The following is a 22,642-nucleotide window of genomic DNA, read 5'->3' on the forward strand; positions in this document are numbered from 1 at the left end:
TGTGTAAGAAAGAATTGGAGTCTACGTGTGCTGCGAAGAACCCTGATCTTGTGAGACACCGGGCTGCCCTGGATCCCCCTTGATGATGACGTATGTTTTATTTATGTCTCAAATCAAAAGAAAAAGCTGATTCTTATTATACTTCCCTCTGCCTGTGGAAGAACAAATACCACGTTACTAAAGTCAATATGAGCACAGTGGTATGGCATTGGAGGTGGTGAGCATTGCATGTGTGAGTTCCACCCGCAGTAGTTGAGCTGATCCACCTGGAAGTGAAGGAACCCCCATTCCCCCCCTTGGTAAGCGGAAACAGTAAAATGACCAATCTAGTCATTTCCCCGGGGTCACTCCCATGATCTTCCTTTTATGTGACAGGTCAAGACAGGCTAAACGGAAGGACCAATGGGCAGAGACTGTCATGTTGTAGACTACGCAAGATGTGAGGGAGGATGGATATTGCTGAAATGCCAGGAGGTTTATGTCCAAAGCTGGGACATTGGAGTCTAAAATTTCTAAGGTTGATAAATTCTAGGTAAAGACAAAGAAGCGGTTGTGGTGTGGACATGGGAGTGGGAGGCTACAATGGCGAGGGGGTGAAAGTCACAGCAGAAATGTAAAAACTGTGAGACTGCGCTGCTGAGCATTATAATCCATGTTGAATGAGGGGCTTGAGGTGATATGGGTGAGCCAGGTTTCAAAGCTCTGAAAGTGGTGGAATTTTTAGGACGTCAGTGAAGAACAATGAAGAAGGTAATTTGAATGTAATTATTGATCTGGCACCTTTGAAATGTTCTTATATCCATAATCACATGCCTTTGAGGGAGACTGGACAGATTATTTTTCTAATTTTGTAGGAGAGGAATCTCAGACTAGTAACTTTAAGGGATTTGCTTGAGGTCATTAAGCTAGCAAATTATAGTTACAGGCATCAAGTATAGGGTATTTTTATCTGTAATATATAAAAATATATACTCTGAAATTAATTGAACTGCAACTGTGAGGATGTACAGATTTCTGTTTTAGCTAAGTCTTATAAACAAATGTTTAATTCTTCTCTTTTCTTCACACTGTCTTTCCATCAGTGCAGTACCTTTGGTTTACTACTTTCCTAGGCTATAAACTCTGTTGAGCAGCAATGGAGTCTTGCAAACCGTTAGACGTCCACTGCCTAGCACAGCACCTGGTACATCACAGGGACTCAGAAAACGTTGTTGAATAAAGAACGGAACGAAGGAATATTACAGAGGTCAGTGCACTTTGAGGTTGTGGAATCAGGTCAACTCATAGTGAAATTAAAAAATATGCAGTGTTTACTCTTTTCCCCAAAGAAACTGAAATTTATATGTTTTTTCAAGATGTCCTAACTTGTCTGATTTTAGCCAAGCATTTTAAAGCTCGATCATAGGTACGAAAGAGCAGTAAGACTAGGTAAAATACTGTCAAAAGAATTGGAAGTACCAGCAGATGCACTGTCTCCAAAAGAGAGAACAAGTCCCTTTCAAAGCAAGTAAGGCGACATTCTCTGGAATGCTAGGCAAAAGCATTCCAACCTCCTCTCATTTATCAGTATGACACCAATACCCTCTCAGCTGAGGAAGACAAGAAAATGCAGGCTTTGGAATATTTTCTCTCTTTCTCTGTCTCTCTCTCCCCCAGACCCCCAACAATCCTTCTCTCTCTCTTCTGCTCCCTCTTCCTTCCCATTTCCTCTCTCTCTCTTTCATAATTTGAAAATTCAGCTAGTGTCTAGCTAGACAACTGAGTACACATTTTACATTTCACCATGCTGACTCTTCATTGTGAAAAATTAAAACTTGGCAAACTCTTGGAACTTCATTTCCATGTTTAAAATCACAGTACCATAAAAAGCACATCTAACATATTTTTCATGCGACTGGTCAAGCTCATGTTTAAAACAACACTGAAAAAGCAATGAAAAAAATTAAGTACTATGAAATGAATTGGAGTGAGTTTTACTTGAGTCTTCTCTACTTTTGCCAAAACCTATTATTTCTAGGGTAAGGAGCCAGTTTGAGATACTTTAGTTATTTCAAGAAGTTATGTAAAATTCTTAAAATAAAATGAAGTTAATGTATTGAATTTTAAAATAAACAGTAAAACATATCTGAGAACAAATATAGCAAAATGTCAATATTTATACATAGAGCTTAATGTTTCCGGCATTAGTTCAAGTGGTTTACACAGCTTAACTAATTAAAAACCTCACAATACCCTATAAGGTAACACATGTATCAATTCTATGTTTTGGATGAAGAAACTGAGGCACAGAGAGGTGACTGGTCACACTGCCTTTAAGTGGTAGAGCTGGATATGGACCCAAGCAGTTTGGGTTCAAAGTCTGTGTTCTTGACAATTACAGATGGCTACGTATCCTACTTCTCAGTCCATTAAGTCTTGGTGGCAGGTATTTGGTAGCTGCTGAATATCTACGGAATTGACTAGAAAGCACAAAGACCAATGGGAGAGAATGCAATCAACCAGGCTCCCCCAAATTAAAATAAAATAGAAAAGGACTGACCTATAGCAGTGGTTATGAGGATGAAGAGACTGGGACAGATTTCAGAGATATTAAGTAGATGAAACCAGTAGAACCTGAAAACTTACTGGATGTTGGTGATGGAGGGAGAGAGGTCAAAGATGAGTTCTAGATATTTGCTTTGTGGCTGGGTGGTTGGTTGTACCATCCTCTGAGTTAAGAAATTATACTATGTTTGGGTGAGTTTGAAAAACCTTTGGGAATCCATATGGGAAAGCCCAGTAGGTGGTTTATATATTGGTGTGAATTTCAGAAAAGAGATTTGAGCCAGACACGGAAGCTGTCAGTTAACAAAATCACCAGGAAAACTATAGAGCAAGAAAGAGAAGAGGATCAAGGCTGGAACCCCAGGGATAATCCACATTGGAGAGTTAGTCTGAGAAAAAAAAGCCTAGGATAGCAATAAAAAAGGATAAATGATAAAAATGGGGGGCAGGAACAGGAAAGATTGGTGTCAGAGAAGCTGGCAAGAAGACAGTTTTGATAAGAAGACTGCAGTTATTAAGGTTAAAAACTAAGGAAACATTATGAAAAATAAAGACTAAAATGTGCAATAGGAGTAACTCTACAGATCACCGGTGACCTTGGTGAAAGTAGTTCATGAGTCAAGGAGACAGAAGCTAGACTTGAATTACTTTGAGAATAAATGGCAGTTAAGCCAAAAGAGAAGACAGCCATGGGAACTTTTCAAAAGGCTCATATGGGAGGAAGTCAAAGGGACATAGAGACAGTTAAAGAGTACATAGATTTCAAAGGGGTGGTTTGAGTAGGTTTCAATGCCATTAGGAAGAATGAGTAGAAAGGGAGATGTTGAGGATAAAGGAGAAGCAAAGTCCTTGGGGGAATTGGATTATTTTCACAAACATACCAAGTAATTTGAAGACTTACCAATGACCTTGATATGGAAAGTACAGCTGGCTTGGTTGCTGGATAGGTCAATTGCCGTGTACGTGATAGCAACATCTCCAATTGGGAAAAGGTAAGGTGGGGTAAAAGCTGGGTGGACGTGGATTGACACCTTTTGGAGATAAATAAATGTTTTGAACAATGTATTATAGAATTGTACACTTGAAACCTATATAATTTTATTAACCAGTGTCACCCCAATAAATTTAGTAAAAAATTAAAAATGAAAAAAATAAAATCTATTGTGGAAATTTAAGCCTAAATAAGTTAGTATCAATAGTACATTTACTTTTTTTTATCTATATATTATTAGTAAAGTGAAGTTAAAAATGATACCATGTTTCACATGTAGTGCAGAGGGAAAATATCAGGCACAGCCCTTTGGTATATTTCTTTCCAGACTATTTTATTTACATAGTTTGTAGCATTGGCATACATATGAATGGTCCTTGTTTTTAAAAGATAATATCTTAAAACATTTTTATACGTAGTCTTTAGAACTTAAGATGACTCTTAAATGTTTCCACAATGTTCTGTAGAATGAATACATGGTAATTTCTTGGAGACAAATCTATTGAGGGACATTTAAATTTTACTACTGTAAACAGCACTTGAACAGTTTTCCACAGAAAATTTAAAAATATTTTTACTATGTCCTTATAATAAATTTCCATGAACAGGATTACTAACTTCAAAGTGCTAACATCTTATTGATAGATAATACAAAATTTCTTTTCCAAAGCATAGTAATAATTTGCATTCCCATTGTTATTATTTGATAGTGTCAGTGTCAAAGTTCCCACCCCAAATTCCCTGATCTACATTGAATGTCATTATTTTTTGGTAAGTCAAAAATATGGCACCCCGTCATTGTTTTAATTCAGTTTCTTAGTGTCTTGTGCTAAGATTAAAGTCTCGTGTTTGCATGGTATATGTATATTCTTTCCTTTTTGAATGATGTGTGCACCTTCTTAGTCCATTTGAAAATTACGATGTGACAAAAATAAATTTGTATTAATATGTTATGTAATAAACATTCTAACCATTGAAAAGTTTGGAACATTTTTCTCTAGTGTGCTATTTGCCTTTTAATTTAGGTGTTTTCTAAAATACAAATTAAAAAACACTTTTGTAGTCAAATACATTTGTTTTTTCCATTGTATTTTAAAATTCCTAATTAAAAACACAAGGCTGATCATTCTTTAACAAATGAGGCATTAATATTTATGAGTCGAGTATATATATAGAAAGAATCATTAACATATTAGTAACTCTTCACTATCACACATATTTGCAATGTATTTAGAATCCATTCGAAAAAGGACCCAAATATTTGCGTAAACCTTACCCTTTCCCCAGAGTTGTCTTTAGCGGTTGGGATTGGCCAGGTGATATTAGCGGAGTCTTGCTGTTCCTGAGTCTTAGCCTCTATGTCCTTAGGGCAGTTGATTTGAGGAGCCTCCACATCTGACTCAGAAAATACACAAATCAATTAATATGTTGATAAGGAATACTAAGTCATTTGAGAATGAGATAAAAATGTATTAATTGTTTGTGACTTATCTTTTACATCCCAATTCCTAATTGATTGAAAATGCACAACTGCCTTCAGGATAATTTATCTCAGCAGAGCTTATGAGGACCTTCATGAATGGGTACCTATTGACCTCAGGCTCATCTCTTACAAATTCCCTACTGGAACTCACTCCCCACCTTGAATATGCTGAGTCCCAGGAAAGTGCCAGAGTCTTTCTTGAACCTCCGGCCATGTTCTTTTATTTGCTTAATCAATGCCCTCTTCTCCCTTTACCTACATAACTACTACTTGTCCTTTAATTCTCAGCGTAGACACTAGCTCCTCAAGAAGCTCTCTCTGACCCCTGGGTCCATTTTAAGTGCTCATTCCATAAGTTTCCACAACTCTTTGTTCTTCCTAAACATAAAACTCAACACTGTTTTGAAATGGAATTTTCTCCCCCAATAGAATTTAAGTTCTTTGAACGTCAGGATATTTCTTGTCCCATGGTATCTGGTTTGTAATAGGTACTTGATTAAATATTTTTTGAATGAAATAAAGAAAAAAAACCAGAAAAAAAAATGTATGTTAATTGTGGCAGGAAGGAACTACACTTTAAAACATGGCTGTCAAGTAGAATTAATTAGTAGTGCTAAAAGGTTCTGTCAAAACAAACAATAAATTAAAGTCAGTAATACTTTTTGCAGTGTGAACCTTTGCAGTACAAATACTGAATTAGATGTGGTAACATTACATATATACACATTAATTACCAAAGAGCTAAGTTCTTATTATATGATGTAATAAATCCTCTTATTTCAAGTTATGTTAAATTAGGACTTCTGTAACTTGAAGCAGAATACATATATCTGAAATGATTTCATTTATCTCTTGTTTCTTTGCAGTTTTATTTGATTTATATTTTCTTTTTTTCTTGAAGGGGCTTATACTTGACAATTTTCCCCCACAAAAATGCATTATTAGCATGTCAACTCTGAAAATTTGAAAAAGTATTTTATTTTTCCTCCACTCGTGACTAATAGCTTGAGTAGATTTGGAATTTGAAGTTTGTATCTATTTTCTCTCCATATTCTTTGGACATTACTCCATTTCCTTCTGGCATTTGAAGATGTAAAAGAGAAGTGTAATGTCTGATTCTTGATTCTTTTGTGCAATTTTTCTTTTCTCTCTGGAAACTTTTTTAACATTTTGTCGTTAACTTTGGACCTCAGAAATTTCACCAGAAGTAGTAAAAATATGTCTGCCTAACCCTCAGGGGCTATTTTTGATCTAAACATTCATGCTCAGGGCAACTTTCTTCTACTGATAAGAACATTCTTCTCCTCCACCCTATTTTCTCTCTCCTTCTGGAATTCTTTATTAAATGGACATTGGGGCTTCTCAATAGATCATTACTATCTCTTAACTCCCATCTTTTTGGTTTGATCAGTTGGAATATTCAAGTTCTTTATTAGTTTTGTATTCTGAAGGAACTCTCAATTTGGTTCTTCAAATCACTAATTTTGTTTTCAGTAATGTTCATTCCACTTTTTTTGCCATTCTCATAGAAATTTATGACATAAATACACACACACACACACACACACATATTTTTTTAAGGAGTGAGCAGCTCACAGTGGCCCATGCAGGGATCAAACCGGCAACCTTGGTGGTACTAGCACCATTCTCTAACCAGTTGAGCTAACTGGCCACCCTATAATACTTTTACTTCTAAGAACACTTTGTTTTCAGTATCTCCTTTTTCATAGCAGTCCGCTCTTGTTGTCAGGAAGTTGACCATGTTCTCCTGTGAATAACATGATGCAGGTTTAAAAGTGCTGATAACTTTTTTAAAATTGATTTAGTCTCGCCTGCTATATATTTAGTCTCGCCTCAAAGATTTTCATCTGCTGATAAAAAATTTAGCTGATTTCCAGGTCTAATACTATCCTGATTTTTATATTTCTTCTGTCATTGCCTGGCATATTGTAATTGGATTTTGTAAATCCACCATTTTGAAACGTAAGTCTTCATAGTGTATATTGGGATAACACCTACTATTTTATCATGGGTTTGCAGCAAAAGATGGAAAGAGGAACAGTCCCACAATGCTCCAATATGTCATGTAGGAATTTTATTTTTCAAACAAAACAATGGAGACCTACCTTTACAAACAGCTGTCTGAACTTTGGTGCTCCATTTTCCAGAGGTGGTACATCTCACTTCCTCTCTGACTCCAGATAAAATGAATCCTTGGCGGCAACTTAGCTGACAAATTGTCCCAGGTTTGGCTGGCTGTCTGCCACAGTTTGGGGGAGATACGATGACACCTTTGGGCTTCTGAAAGGTGGAACAGTGGCGCTCTATTGTAGGGAAATGAGAGAATGTTATTTGTGTTCCCACAAACTGTAAATGCCACAGATTCTCTTTACCCAAGAAAAATACTGACGATGCTTGTCAGGCCAATGTCTTTCAATACCACAACAGTAGGCATCTCATTGAAAATGAAATGAATCTGTGTTCAACAGTAAATTTCATTCTCCCGTACCAGAGAGATTAATCTCTTCTCAGTATGATAATACCAGTTTTTCTGAGCCTGCACAGTAAAGGTCAGCTCTTAGATTGTTAACGAATCCTCTGGTAAGTCCAACGTTTTTCCTGCTGACACTGCCCCTTATCATCACCAGGATCCAATACTAGATTATACTAGAATAAAATTATAAATCATGTGGGTGGCATGTTATCGCAGTTGGTTAGATTAGGGTGCTCTTAACAACAAGGTTGCCAGTTTGATCCCCATGTGGGCCACTGTGAGCTACACCCTCCACAACTAGATTGAAACAACTACTTGACTTGGAGCTGATGGTCCTGAAAAAACACACTTAAATAAAGTTAAAAAAAAATTATAAATCAATTTGGGGAGAACTGACATATTGATAGTTTTTTCACCTTGTGTCCTGGCACAACTCTATTTATTCCATACAAATTGTTCCTCTTCTGTTTTTTGGAAGTTGTTTATTTCATTACATACCTGCTAGTGCTAGATACAGTACATATACTGTATCTGACACAAGGTAAATTGTAGTCTAAATAGTGACTAAATAGTAGTCATTATAATCTCATCGTCATCATTATTACCATAATTATTTGTATCTACAGTGTATAAGAAGTAGCAAACTGGAAAAGCTACTGAATGTTTTCATTCTGGACCCAATTTCAGTAACAAGATGTCATAACTTTTAGTGATGGACAAGGCAGAAAATCTGATGAAATAGAATTATACGGTCTATCCTCAGATTTACTGGTTCATAATTTTTTCTTTAACCAGCAAGATAAAAGTAAATTGCGTTGAACAAAGTGAAGGGATTATACAGTATTTGCTTTTCAGAAACGATTCATCCAAATTAGCCCCAGTTAAAAAAAAAAAAAAAGAGCATTACCATTTAAACCTGTAAACTTCAGTGACTTGGAAAACTAGATTCTGGTGTAGAAGCTGTCTTTGTTTTTTTTAACCAATGGAGAGGAATAAAATAACATATTTATGTATATACCTGTATCTCGATGCATGTATATGTATGGATGTGTATTTATATTCATTATGAGTTAATTTTTAGCTCTAGGTCTTCACAGAAAACAGGAGAAATCAGAGCAGAGAAATCAGTCACCAGAGGAACCACGCCTCCCAGGAACTTACCCACACACCGGGGTTCTAGACCATCCCACTGGGCATTTCCTTGACAGGTAAGCTTAGTGCTTCCTTCTAGTCTGTACCCTTCATCACAGGTAGCCACACATGTTGTCTTGTAGGACATTTCCCCCGTGGAACAGCTGAGGCGGCCATGTTTGGGTTGACGGAGATGAGGGCATGTTTTCACTACATAAAATGAAAACAATTACATCACATTTTACTGAATAAGAACAAAAATAATAATTGTAAGTTTAATAATGCCAACACATTGCAAGCAAGAAAATTTCCTTCTCTTAAAATGGCGAACTGTAAGTCACACACCATTATTTTTTGAGTTAGTACGGGACAATTAAAAGTCTGTGTTTTATCAAGTGGAAAGCCCAAGCAATACCAATGCGTTCAGCCATCTACCCATAGGTTGGAAACTTACACTGTCTAGAAGTCTGGCCCTAAATGGATGATAACGTCTGTAGATTGGGATGTGTTTGACAAATGGAGGTATGTACAGCCCTCAGCTGGGTCTTCTCTGTGATTTTCCAGGCTATGTTGCAACAAAAGGAAGGGGTCTTTTCAAGGACAGAGATTTCAGGTTCACGATCAACTCAATTCTCAGATCTTGCAGGCATATCCTGAGCCTTTTAATGACCACAGCTTCTGCAAAGCTGCTCAACCTCTGCAACCTTAAACTCCAGTATTCCACTCTCTGACCACACTCTGGTCCTTTTAGCCTTGCATGCCTTTCTTCCTGGACACTTACTTCAATCCTAATTCATGATGCTAATCTTGACTTATGCATAAACATCATTTTATCTGCTTTTATTGCTGCGGCAGTAAGTGTTAGTTGCCCACCCAATAACCATTCTTCCCAGTTGTATTCAGCATAGTAATATGCACAGCTGGAAGATAATGCCCCACCTCCATCTCAATGAATAACCAGTCAATGAGATATACGCTGATGTTTTGTAGGACTTCTGGAAAAGCTTTTTAATGGAGACTGTCTCAACTGAGAGAATACTTTCTTGTTTTCCCTTCTCCTCCTTCTTTGTCCTGAAATATAGACATGAGGTATAGTAGCCCCAGCATACTACAGTGTAAGTATAGGATAACTTATCATGCACTAAGTATTATGCACTAAGATGGTAGAGCAAAAAAATAAAAGAAGCTTGGGTCTCTGATGACCATGGAGCTACCGCAGCTTTGGATTACTTACATCTGTCTTTCCTTTTGGACGAGGGAAAAATAAGCTCTTCATTGGCTAAGACATTGTTATTTGGCTCTGTGATACCAGTAGCTATACACAATTCCTAATTCCCTCTGCCAAGCATCCATTCACTTTTCTTTTGTTAATGTTCTAGGGAAAGATTTCTCCCCCTTTCAGCCCACGGGATTTGTGTGTGCTCCAACTCTGCTCAGAGGTAGAGCATGGGACCAAGGATTACATTTCCCTTATCTGAGAAGTGAGCAGGTACCACTGGTGACACATTTCCTTTCTCTGCTAGGTTTGAACCACCATGAGAGAGCAGCAAGAAGGGTACTTACTAAGCCCTGGATGGGGGAAATGCCTTCAAGCCTGTCAGCCTTGAAGTGGAAGCAGTGGAAGTGGCAGGGGGAGTACATCACCAGCAGTGGAAGTGGCAGGGGGAGTACAGAGGAACCTGCACCTTCCTGGTGCCGCTGCTTATAACTTTCTGGCCTCGACATCACATCACAGAAGCCACAAGAGGACACTTGAACAGCTCCTGTTTTTGCAGGTTCCCAAACCATGTCTGTGCTCTGAGTTCTTCTGGCAAGATTTCCTCACTGCCCAGCCCACCAAAATCCCGCATCTGAGAGCCCATCTCAGTTACTTCCATGATGCCCTATATTCCTGTTAATGACAATCTCTCAGGAAGCCCAAGACTCCAGAGTCATCGCTCATCTACCAGGGTCATCCCCTGATTCACACTCATATAACTACTCTTTGGAATACATGACCAGTCTTCAATAAGTCCTCTCATATTCTACACTTCCCTTTTGAACTTTGCTTTGACTTTCTTGTCCTAATCAAAATCTTATTGTCTCTTACAGTCAGGGCCTAGAGGTGAGAGCTGTCTTCTTTGCTCCTCACTGCCTTCTCAGACCATTCTCTTTCCATCCTTCCTAAAAACTTCCAACTCCCTTAAAGTATCACATTATATATTTAACATCCATTTTTCCTCTCCAACTGTCTGCTGATCTCTGGGCCACTTCTCATTCTTTGAAGATTTTGTTCTCATTCATTCTCTCTCTCTCTCTCTCTCTCTCTCTCTCTCTCTCTCTCTCTCTCTCTCTCACACACACACACACACACACACACACACACAGAGTTGGTCATTTCATTATCTATGTAGATGATCATTCCAGTATTCTGGAGTCATATTCTTCACCTCCTCTTCCCCAATGACCATATCCCTCACCCTATCTCAGCCTCCCCTCCACTGCATTGTCCACTAGACCTTGCCATGACCAATTCAAGCATCCCATTCTGACAACAACCTGTGCTTCTCAGATTACTCCCTTAAGAGCGTCAACTCTATCAATTTCTATACCCTACTTGGGCCTCCAATTTATTGTGTTGTTTTTCTAGATAAAATAATCTTTAACGAGTTTATACTCCTTCTACACTTGTTTTCCTTCACTTCTAACTTACACCTGCTCCAATCAGGATTTCCAATCAGGAGAAGGAGGGAGAAGAGTAAATGAGAAAGAAAAGGGGAGAATAAGAAAAGGGGAGAAGAAAGAGAAGAGAAGGGGAGGAGAAAGGTAAGTGGAAGAGAGGAAGAGAAGGGGAGGGGAGAAGAGGAAGAAGATGGGGAAAAGAGAGTGCAGGGGAAGGAGTGGAAGTAGGGAGGGGAATGTAAAGTAGGAGGAGGGAAAAGGAGAAACAAGAGAAAGGGGGGGGGGACTGCACAGACCCATGGAAAATGCACCCTTTCAGTCAGATGGCATGTATATGCCTGCCATAAACACAGATATGGAGAGGATTGCTGTTGAATATGCCAAAAATGGGCACATAAAATCATTTTAATAGCTTACCGATATAATCCTACAACCACCGAGCATTGCACAAAAAAACAAAAACAACCCCTACCAAAGAATAAAGTTGTTTGCTCTCAGATAGCACTACTGTAACACTAAAGGCCAGAAGAATACATAACAATCTCTAAAAATTTTTTAACAAAACCATTTGGACTCAAGAATTTTGGGGGGACTCTGAGTGAGATGTACTTTTCTTTCTTCTACTTTTCTGCATTGCCAATTTTTCATATCAAGCACATATTTATTTATGATGAAAGCTTAACCTTAGAATAATAGAAAGTCAGGACAAAATATTCAGTGCATATTTAACCGAAGTTTCTAATAGAGTCTATTGCAAAGAAATCCATTCAAATCGTATTGGCAGAGCATAAACATTGGGTGCATTAAATATTTGTTTAAGATTTTTACTCCTTAGAGAAAATTCAATAATTAGATTGAAGGTTAAGCCATAAGCCCCAACCTTTCAATCTCTGGGATGGTTTGGACCAAAGTCAACTATTAATGACAACTGAGTAGAAATATTTTGCCTTCTACATTCGATTTTTTAATTGAGTATGTCGATCATATAAGTAGAATTATTGTTGAACGTGTACATTAAGGGCGTAGAAATATTTTGCCTTCCACATTTTGACTTTCGTTGAGTGTGTCCATCATGTGTAGCACAATACCAGGTGTCAGATAGGATTAAAAGATGAATAAGATAAATTCCTATGATCAAGATATATAAAACCTGGAAAACCATATTAAACAACTGCTTTCAGATTTAAAAAACCACTTAAATTACTGGTTTTCCAACCTGAGACTAAATGGATTTACAACATCTCTAGAGTTCTGATGTAAATTAGAGTTGGTATTCAAACACATGCAAATTATATTGCTGCTCAAATGTTGTTTTAATAAATTTTCACTGTTCCTCAGGGAAAACAACAGATACAATAATTCCTATTTAGTCTTAAACATTTTACACTCCTTTTCAATCAAGAATGACCATTTATTATCATCTTCAATAGAAACATGCTTGTTTATTAGTTTCAACTTATAAAATATTCTTTTATTTCAACAAGCTGAAAAACTCTGCAATAAATGTTTCTTGACTTACATTCATGTTAAAGCAATCCTTAAATATTTACTTAGTCTTTTAGAGAACAGTCTACTATGTAGTAGACAATATAAGAACCTGCTCCGGTTCTTGTTTTAAAGACCAATTAGATTTTTCCCCAGACACGCACTTCCTGTCAATCTCCAAATTGTGACAGTATCTGTTTTGAAAATAAAATAAATCTGATGTTAAATGCAGGGTTCTTATTGTTGGCTGAAACTTTTTGTCAAGAAAAAATACTATTCCAAAATTTAATTTACTGTGATGTTGTGGTATAGCTAGTTACCTTTTTTTCCCTTTGAGGCAGATTTTTATCATTGAGAAACCCCAAACAAATCCTTATTAGTTTAGAAAAAATGCATAATTCAGATAAAATTGATAGAGTATAAGTCCATTAAGAAGAGTGCATAAGAAGAATAAGAATCAAGCCTATTAATTATTATTTAACACGACAAAACATTAATGATGTAACATGAAATTTGTAAAAGGCTTTCTATTTTACACTGGTTTTTTATTTTGGCCTCAATTTTTGGAAAGATTTTCAAGAAAAAAATAAGTAAAATTATTCTCTGTCCTTACAATTAGATTTATATTAGATCTGTAAAATACTACTCTCTCTAATCTACCCACCTTGAAACAGAAGTGAATCCAAACACAACTGTCATTTTTCATTGAATTCCAGATGCCACAACTATAAGGTACACCAATATTTTATGAGCCACTACAGTAATAAAGAAACAATAACACCTGTAAAAGGATTTAGTACTACTGATGTTAAGGAACGTCTCAGTTTTAGAGATGTGAAAATGTCAGGGGAAAGTGCTTCAGAATTAATGAAATATGGTGTATGTGACGTGGAACAATACCTCAAGTAACTGAATCCATTAATGATGAGCCAGTGGAAGAGTCTGATCTGAGTAACAATACTCAGGACAACTTTGTAGATAGGTAACTTAGGCAGTACCTTTTGGGGGTGAAATTGAAGGGATCTTGGGAAGATCCATGATCCTGTAGCATCTCTCCTCCTTTGATTAAAGTTATTTTATTTAATAATACCGTGTTTCCCTGAAAATAAGACCTAGCTGGACAACCAGCTCTAATGCATCTTTTGGAGCAAAAATTAATATGACATAGTATATTATATTGTATTACATTATATTAATTATATTATATTATACTCAGTCTTATATTATATTATATTATATAAGACCAGTCTTATTTTGTAGTAAAATAAGGCTGGGTCTCATATTAACTTTTGCTCCAAAAGACGCATTAAAGCTGATTGTCCAGCTAGGTCTTATCTTTCGGGAAACACGGTAGGATATCAACGCAAATAACATAAAAGAGAAAAAGCCTGCTTTAAAAAAATGCAAATGTATATGGGAAGTGACAGAAGCCGACCACCAACATACCTATTTATCAATGTACTTACCAATATGTGTATTTCAATCATTCACCAGAGACACAACCAAAGATTGAGGGGGAAACGATACACTGTGTGCTCATAATGAACTCACAGTCTAGCAGAGGTGATAGACAACTAATAACAGTAAGTGTGGTGGTCTGTATTGTACAATAACAAGCTGGCTATGCTGGGAAACACACTGTCAGAATTCCCTTATTGTGAATCAGGTTAGCGTTGATCAAAAGAAGAACTTGAACTAGATATGGAGGGTGTAGAGGGGAAGCAGTGGCCATGCTTTTAGACTCAGTGATGTATTTAGACTCAGTGATGGACAAACACAGATACGTCCAACGGTTGCCAGCGTGTCTTTGCCGGACTCCACTGCACATCCTGACTACCAACCGTATTGACCAAAGGCGACCCCAAGCGCACTGCCGGGTTCTTGGTTATAGAGCATGAGGGCATGATTACACAGAGATGCAGCTTCGCGTAGACGTCCCAGTACATTTCTCCCTCGTGGTTCCATGTCAGCAGCTTTGTTTCTCAGATTGAGTAGGCAGTTAATTCTTCTGATGCTCCAATTTCCCTTCTGGACCTTCTGTTTCCCAGCTCCTTCCAAAATTGTTTAAGGTCCAATTCCCAAAATAAGGTCCTTATACCCTAACACACGTGGTGTGTTTCACATGCTTCCCTGCCTAACCCTGACATACAAATCAAAAGGGCTACAACAAAGGGAGGACAGGTCTCTGGAAGCACACAAAGAGGTAAAATGTGATCCCTCCAAGCTGAGGAAGTTGGCAACAGGGAGGGTTTATGTACAGGGACCAAAATCAAAGGCAGGGTAGTGGGATAATCGAGGCTGTAGGAACAAAGGGATGGCTTGCAAAGGGACGGCTTCCTGAAGGAACACGGCCATTTCTTACGTAGGATGCCAGGCTCAGCATGTGGATTGTGGAGAGCAAAGAAGCCAGGACCAGACCTTTTCCTAAAGGAGTTGCCGACTCGCTTTTCTCACTCTCTTTAGAAGGCCAATAGTGGAAAGTTAAAGTGTAATGTTTTCCATCACTTACCAGGAAGTGTTTAGAAGAAGGGATAGAGATTTTGCACAGAGCTTTTCACTGTTGACTTTACAGAAATATTTCTAAGAGATCTTCTATGATTAATATTTCAGTAATGGGATGTGGCTTTTTACCATTTGAGATCATGTGACTGAAAATGTCTTTCCTTTATCTTCCCACATATAAGAGGAGATTTTCTGAGTTTAGAAGTCTAGGGTTTAATTCTTTTCTTTCAGAATCCTGGAAACATACTTTTGTCTTCTAATATTTAGAGTGGCTAATAACGGGCTCAATGCTAGTCTGATTCTTTTTCCTTTGCAGGGAATGTTATTTATTCCTAACTGTGAAACAGGCAAAATTTTCTATTTTTCCAGGGCATCCAGAAATTTCAGTAAGATTATTTCCAGACATAGATCTGGTTTTAAGAATTTTTTTTTTTTGGCACACAGCAAGTGATTTTAAAATGAACATCAAATATTTTAGTTGTGTGTATTTTCAAGATTTCAGCTTGAGGATACATTCTTTGATCTTCTGTTAGTGCTTTTCCTCCAGTCCATTCTCTCTCTGGATTTCTCAGATAAGACGAGTCTATTTCTTGTGACTATTCTCAGGTCACTTCAGCTTTCCATAATTTTTTTAATCTTTGAAATTTTGCTCTATTTTCAGAAAAATTTCATGAATTGATTTTCTGACATTAATTTGACTCTTAATTACGTCCATTCATTGTGTCAGCAATCTTTTTTTTTTTTCCCTAAGAAATATTTCGCTCTTAGATTTCTCCCATTCCTTGGAATCCTGGTGTAATATTTTTAAACAATGTAATTGCCTTTGAATCTCAGAATTCCATTACTCCCCCTTTCTTTGTTCAATTTGCTGATTTTCTTCATTTTTCCTTGTCTTTTTGTAGATATATGAAGGTAAGACAATTAAGTTTGCGAACTCATCCTAGAAAAAGTGCTATATATCTCATTGCTGAATATCATTATGGTCACCTTCGAAGAACTCCCCTTGGGAAGCTATGCACCAACGCCAGTGCCTAGTTCACCCTTCAAAGCAATTTTAGAACTCTTTTTCTGTCGTCATATTACCCTTGATGTCCTGAATATCACCAAAATGTCTTCCTTTCAATATTTCCTTTATCTTTGGGTAAAAAAAAAGTCAGATCAGGTGAGTAGGGAGGGTGTTCCAATACAGTTATTTGTTTACTGGCTAAAAACTCCCTCACAGACAGTGCCACGTAGTGTCGTGATGCAAGAGCCTGAATTGTTGGTGAAAAGTTCAGGTCGTCTAACTTTTTCACGCAGCCTTTTCAGCACTTCCAAATAGTGAACCCGGTTAGCTGTTTGTCCAGTTGGTACAAATTCATAATGAATAATCCCTCTGATATAAGAAAAGGTTAGCAACATCGTTGTAACAAGTTCGTGAACTTAATTGTCACACCTCACAGATGAGAATCTGGATTGGGACCTGATTTAGGCTAATTTGTAGATGGGTTCAGTATTGGTAGCTGACAAATATAAATAGTGGAGGTCTCCTGGGGTTCACATATGACCTCAGAGCAATGTAAGTGGGCTTCCCTAATGGGTGCAGGTGCCAAGAGAAGACTAGAAGACAGAACTCCTTACCCTATTCCAGTGAGGTGGGAGATACGGGGTCTTGGAGCAGTCAAAATCAACAAAGTGTATGGCCAAAGGTTGCCTGGGGGATGTGGTGAAGATAAGGTTGCCAAATGTAGCAAAAATACAAAACAAAACAAAACACAAATTAGGAAGTCCAGTTAAATCTGAATTTCAGAAAAATCAAATCAACGAATAGTTTTTAGTATAAGTAGGTCCCAAATTTTGTACGAGACTTACGCTAAAAATTATTCGTTGTTTAACTGGTGTCCTATACTTCATCTGGCAACCCTAGGTAGGGGGTGAATACTGTCTTCAGAAGTTTCATGAACAGGGATTCTCAAGTTCTTCGCCTTGCTCACCTTCTGACCTCTTCTTATATAGCCTTCTCTTCCAACCCTACTTAGGAAGTTGTCTGTGCAACAACTGTAAGAAGCAGGAAAGTAGGTCATGGAGATGGCAAGAGTGGAGGTGAACGTAAGTACCATTCTGTTTGTTTCTCTCTGTTTTATGGGGGAGCCTTAGTGCAGGAAAGTAGGTCATGGAGATGGCAAGAGTGAAGGTGAACATAAGTACCATTCTGTTTGTTTCTCTATGTTTTATGGGGGAGCCTTAGTGCCTACACGGGGTACCATCCCTCTTTCTATTGGCCTGATTAGGCTCTTTAAGATTTCACTTTAGCAAATTGCCACTTTCTCTAGCATGCTGTCTGTTCTAGGTGAAGGCGGGAGATGGATAAGTTGGCTAACTGTCCTATTGGAGGATACTGGTGTGGCTCCCTAAGTCCTGTCATCACAGTGGGTATCAAAGCCCCTTTGCTAACCAGTTCAAAACTTCCCCTGCCATCCAATCTTGGCTGCTTAAAATCTGAAGTTTGATGTAACCTGTCCATTTCCTTCCCAGGCAGGCCCTTCCTGTGCTTGCTCATAAAAGAAATATAAAGGGCATAGTTTAGGATGATTTGGTCAACTGAATTTAGGAGTTCTGACTTTAAACTTCCTATAATTTTTTTTCTCTTTCTGTGGTCTGTGGTTTATGAAAATCAAAAGAAACAAAGAACTTACTGGTCCATCAGACTTTAAGTCAAGGATATCAAACAAGACAATCAAACAATGTGAACTGGCAGTTTGCATACCTCTGCAGAAGCTCTCTGTACCAGACCACAAACCATTGGGTAGACACAAGAGAATGCTGCTTCCCACGAGGTCAAATCCAGGGTGACATCGGACCCCACAGGCTGCGTTGAAGTGGTTGTTGCAAGTGTTTTGGATAAAGTAACCATTTTCAGGAGGCTTCAGGGCAGGGCAGTGGACAACTAACATTTGCAAAATAAAATTAAAAAGTAAAGTTAGCCTTTGTCTATGAAGCATCCGACTTTCCCCCCTTTTTGATTTAAGTGGACACTTTATACATATAACTAAATTACATACAGCATTCCTATTTACTGCATTTAAGTTTTTAAGTCTGCATTCGGAAGAAGAACCTTTATATCTCACTTTTATTAGGTATTTGCTTCCACTTAAAATTTAAAAACAGACTAAATATTATTTTTTATGTTTAAAAATTTTTTAAGTTTAAAAAATGTTGTTATCTATGTGGATATAAGATTTTCTAGTTCTTGATCTTCACATGTCATTAGCTATTTTCCTTCTTTTTTTTTTGAATCTTTATATATTTATTTTTCAATTACAGTTGACATACAATATTATATTAGTAGCTATTTTCCTTCTTAATTAAGGTAGCTTGAAATTAAAACAAAACAAAAAAAGAAAACGAAAAAAACCAAAGCCAGCAAAATGTGCCTGCCACAATTCCCAAGAGCCACAGCTTCTTGTACATGTTACAGGCTAATTAAATTTTGTTAAATTTTTGATATGAATAACACTGAGACACTTACAAAAATATTTTCTTTAAATGAATTTAACTATCACCGGGGCCCAAACTAGCTTGTCTTTTTACTCAAATTTGTGGCTTTTTTCACTTAGGTTAATTTTCAGATCTTTTCCAAGTACTGAATCTTTCCAGTTTCATAGTTATATTACCCCTGAGATTTCAGATTCTCTTTCTCTGGAGCAGGATGTGTGTTCAGTGGTAAGAAACGCTACTTAATAAAAGACTTTCCCCCAAAATATGATTAGAGAAAGAAATACTAAAGATCATCTTCAATGAACTAGATGGAATAGCCAGCATCATTTCCCTCGGAGAGACCCACTTTTCTATTTCCTATTTGCCAGTGGGGGGACACTTACCTTCACAGGTCTGGCCAGACGCCCGATAGCCCTCTTTGCAGACACAATCTTCAGGGGATGTACTTCCAGGTGGAGAGGTGTGATTTTCATCAGGACACGGAAGGCAAGTGCTGATTCCTCCTGGCAAACCTTCTGGTTTGTATGTCCCTGATGGGCAAGCTGTGGGCAGGCCAGGAAAGCACATTTTAGGTGGTACATCAACTGGTAGTTAACAACATCTTTGAGAGTATTTAAGGGGGGAAAAACCAGAACAATATAGCTTTTCATAGTAAAAATAGTGTAATTCAAGCCAGGACAGAAACCAAGTTTTTTTAAAGAGTGATGTAGTTACTTGCAGGTGATGAAGGGCCTATTATGTCCCACAATTAGTTACAAATACAACACAACACAGCATGCACGGTATGTCTGGGCTTCTTTTGTGGGAAAAGTCAAAATAGCTATGCATGTCAAAGGACTAAAGGAATCGATGATACCGGATAAAAAAAAAATCGATAAATATGGTATGCTCCATATTCCTTTGCCACCCTCTACCTGTTTAGCTTCACCTCCCCTCACTGCACCCGAGGACACTCTCCCAGCAGAGAAGAATAACTTGAAGGCATGCAAAAAAGCACTTAGCCCATAGTTTCTGTTCAAAGCACTTGACAAAGGAAAAGAGAAAGTGAAGGGCTTGAGGGGAAATAACTCAACTAATAGGAAATAGGCCTTTTGAAGAAAAAAGAATCAAGACACTGTTTTTCACAGGCTCAAGAAAAAAAAGATTAAAAGCAGAATCTAACTGACCTTGCTTCATAGCCCCCTTCTGCATTGACAATGTGGCTTTGAAATTGTAACTTACTCTCTTTGGAGTTACACATCTATAAAATAACTCAACATTAAGAATTCAATGACAGAGAAATTGTGGAATAATGGGACTTGCAGTGTTCAGTTAAGTCAGTTAAATGTATCATAGTCAAGTATGCATTTGATTATTTAAAAAAACAGTACCAACCAAGTAATATGCACATATGTGATAACATTTTATATAAATTGTTATTTACTCCTTAGTTTTAATAATATTAATAAACATTAACATTGTTATTACTGAATGCATTAATTTAACTGTACATATTCACTTTAAAGATGATAAAATGGGGCTTAGAGAGATTTGATGACAACTAAAGTTACTCAATTTGTAGGTGACAGAACTAGCATTTTATTTTTTAGGACTTAACATTGGTTTATTGGTGAATTTTGGGGACAAAAATTCAAAATTATATTTATCTTGTTCTTAATTAGCAAGTCAAATATTTTTAAATGGAAGCACACTCCATTCCTCTTCCTGTTGTCATTTTTTTAAGGCCTATTTCTGGGTAGATAAGCTTCTGGTTTATTTAATTTTTAAAAGACTTTTTTTTTTTTTTAAGGTTTACAACAAAATGAGAAGAAGGTTAAAGTTAGAATTTAAAGCAAATATTTTTATAGCATTTACTATGTCTCAGGGACTGCTCCCTGTATTTCAGAAATATTATCTTTTTAATCTTAAGAAGTATGAAGTAATTAATATTTTTCATCTCATTTTACAGATGAGAAAACTAAGGCACTAAGAGGTTAAGTAACTTGCAAAAGTTATACAATGAGTAAGTGGCAGAGCTCGGATTTGAATCCAAATAATTTGGATCCAGAGGCCGTGTTCTTAACTGCAGCATGTGCTGTGTCTCAAACCCAAGTCTTTTGAATGCTCAAGCCCTTGTTTTAATCGTTATACTAAGCTAAAACTATAAACAATGATAATTGAGGGACAATGACAATATAATGCAATTACTAGAAAAAAATAACCATACTTCTAAAATTCTTGATTATATTCAAAAACAGAAAATAACATTTATCCATGACATATACTAGTAGAAAATTCTAAAACTGGATAGATCTGTGATTATTTAAGAATGAGAGAAACATTTTAAAAATAGTTATAATGCTGTTTGAAAAACTACTTGAGCAGAAAGAAAGAGAACATTGCTTCAAAGCATCTTATCATTGAATATTGAATTATTGAATTATTCATATTACTGAATATTTCTTTCTAGAAAAAGTACAGTAAATATTTGTGCACATCCTCAAGAAGATGCAAGGCTATATGGTCTCTTTTAAACATAAGTCAGCAGCTATAGGAGACAATTATTAATCAACATAAACACACAGATGGAAAAGAAAATATAAGTCACAACAAAATTAAAATTGTTATTGGAGGCAGTAAAAAGAAGCCATAAAATTCCACAAGACAGAACTAGATAGACTTAGGAAAATTAATAGTTATGATATTAATGCAAGAATATATTCCTTACTTGAAGCTTTAGAGCAAAATACTCATTAAGTTCCAGGCAAAATTAATGAATGATTCACACTCAGGATAAAGGAAATGTATTACAAGCATCTAGGAAGGAAAAACAAGATACTTACAAGTGGGAAAATCACACTGATATTTCATTTCTCTTGTGCAAAAACATATGCCAGAAGTGGAATAAGATATATAGCAACATGGAAAAAATATTATGAACCCAAAATTCCACATCTGAGCAAGCTATTGGTAATTATGAGGGAAAAGGAAGACATTTGAGGATGTGCATGACTTCTGAAAATAAAGATGTATTTCATTGATTGAAAAGACATCAAAATAAAGAACTCAGGTATGGGGGAAAATGGCACTTAACAAACTGTTTGAGATTAAGAAACTAGCGGAACATATAGTCCATTGCTAAATGTCTTGCTAAAATAACTGTGAAAAGGAAAATGAATACCAAATAAACCCCCTTGTTATTAAGAAAGACATATGCTGTAAGGAATAAATAATAATCTTTTTATAATATAAAGAAGGAAGGTTTAAAATATGAGAGAAACTGGGCGATGAGTGGGAAGAGGAAGAAGGTAAAGTTCTCATTTCTTTTCATATACATCAGTATGATAAAACTGGAAGAAATACAATAGCTTCAAATTTGTACATAAAATATACATAACTATGAACAGAAAAAGAATGCATAACCTCCAAATCAGTGAAGATGGGTAGTGGTGGTGGTGGGGCAAAGGACAAAGGTAGAAAAACATAGAAAAAGAGAAGAATTAGCAGAACGATTTAAAAGCAAAGCAGCATAAACTAAGGTGATGGATGTATCAAACTTATCAGCCATCAGTAAAAATACACAGAAGTCTTCATTCTCTCTATCTTACCCACTAAATATCAATTCCTTAGATAACTATTATAGTTAATATTAATTACAGTATACCATAACTTTCTGTGTCCCCAGAGTACATGATCCTCAGCAGTGCTCTGGCACATATCTCACTATATTTAACACATGTACCTGTCTCTTTCTCTCAGTGAGCAACATGCTCTTGTAAGTTCAGAGAGTCTTCCAATGATCTGACCCAGCCACTACCCATCCCATTGCCTGAGCCAGCAGTCACTCAGTCAAACGAGGGCAAGGGAAAACAAGCTCTGTTGGAAGATGGGCGTG

The 22,642-nt window shown here is 36.8% G+C and overlaps 1 protein-coding gene across 1 annotated transcript in view; it reads right to left on the minus strand.

Moving 5' to 3' along the window:
- Nucleotides 1-22,642, minus strand: part of SVEP1 (sushi, von Willebrand factor type A, EGF and pentraxin domain containing 1) — a 153,427-nt gene that overhangs the window by 87,395 nt on the left and 43,390 nt on the right. The window contains exons 4-9 of the mRNA XM_081065226.1: nt 19,152-19,310; nt 18,038-18,217; nt 8,674-8,853; nt 7,145-7,342; nt 4,812-4,930; nt 3,446-3,575 (exon numbers count right to left, since the gene is read on the minus strand). Coding sequence (XP_080921352.1) covers nt 3,446-3,575; nt 4,812-4,930; nt 7,145-7,342; nt 8,674-8,853; nt 18,038-18,217; nt 19,152-19,310 — 966 coding nt within the window. The remainder of the gene's footprint in view (nt 1-3,445; nt 3,576-4,811; nt 4,931-7,144; nt 7,343-8,673; nt 8,854-18,037; nt 18,218-19,151; nt 19,311-22,642) is intronic.

The sequence above is a fragment of the Rhinolophus hipposideros genome (genome assembly GCF_964194185.1).
Source record: "Rhinolophus hipposideros genome assembly, chromosome: 11".
NCBI classification, from domain to species: Eukaryota; Metazoa; Chordata; class Mammalia; order Chiroptera; family Rhinolophidae; genus Rhinolophus; species Rhinolophus hipposideros.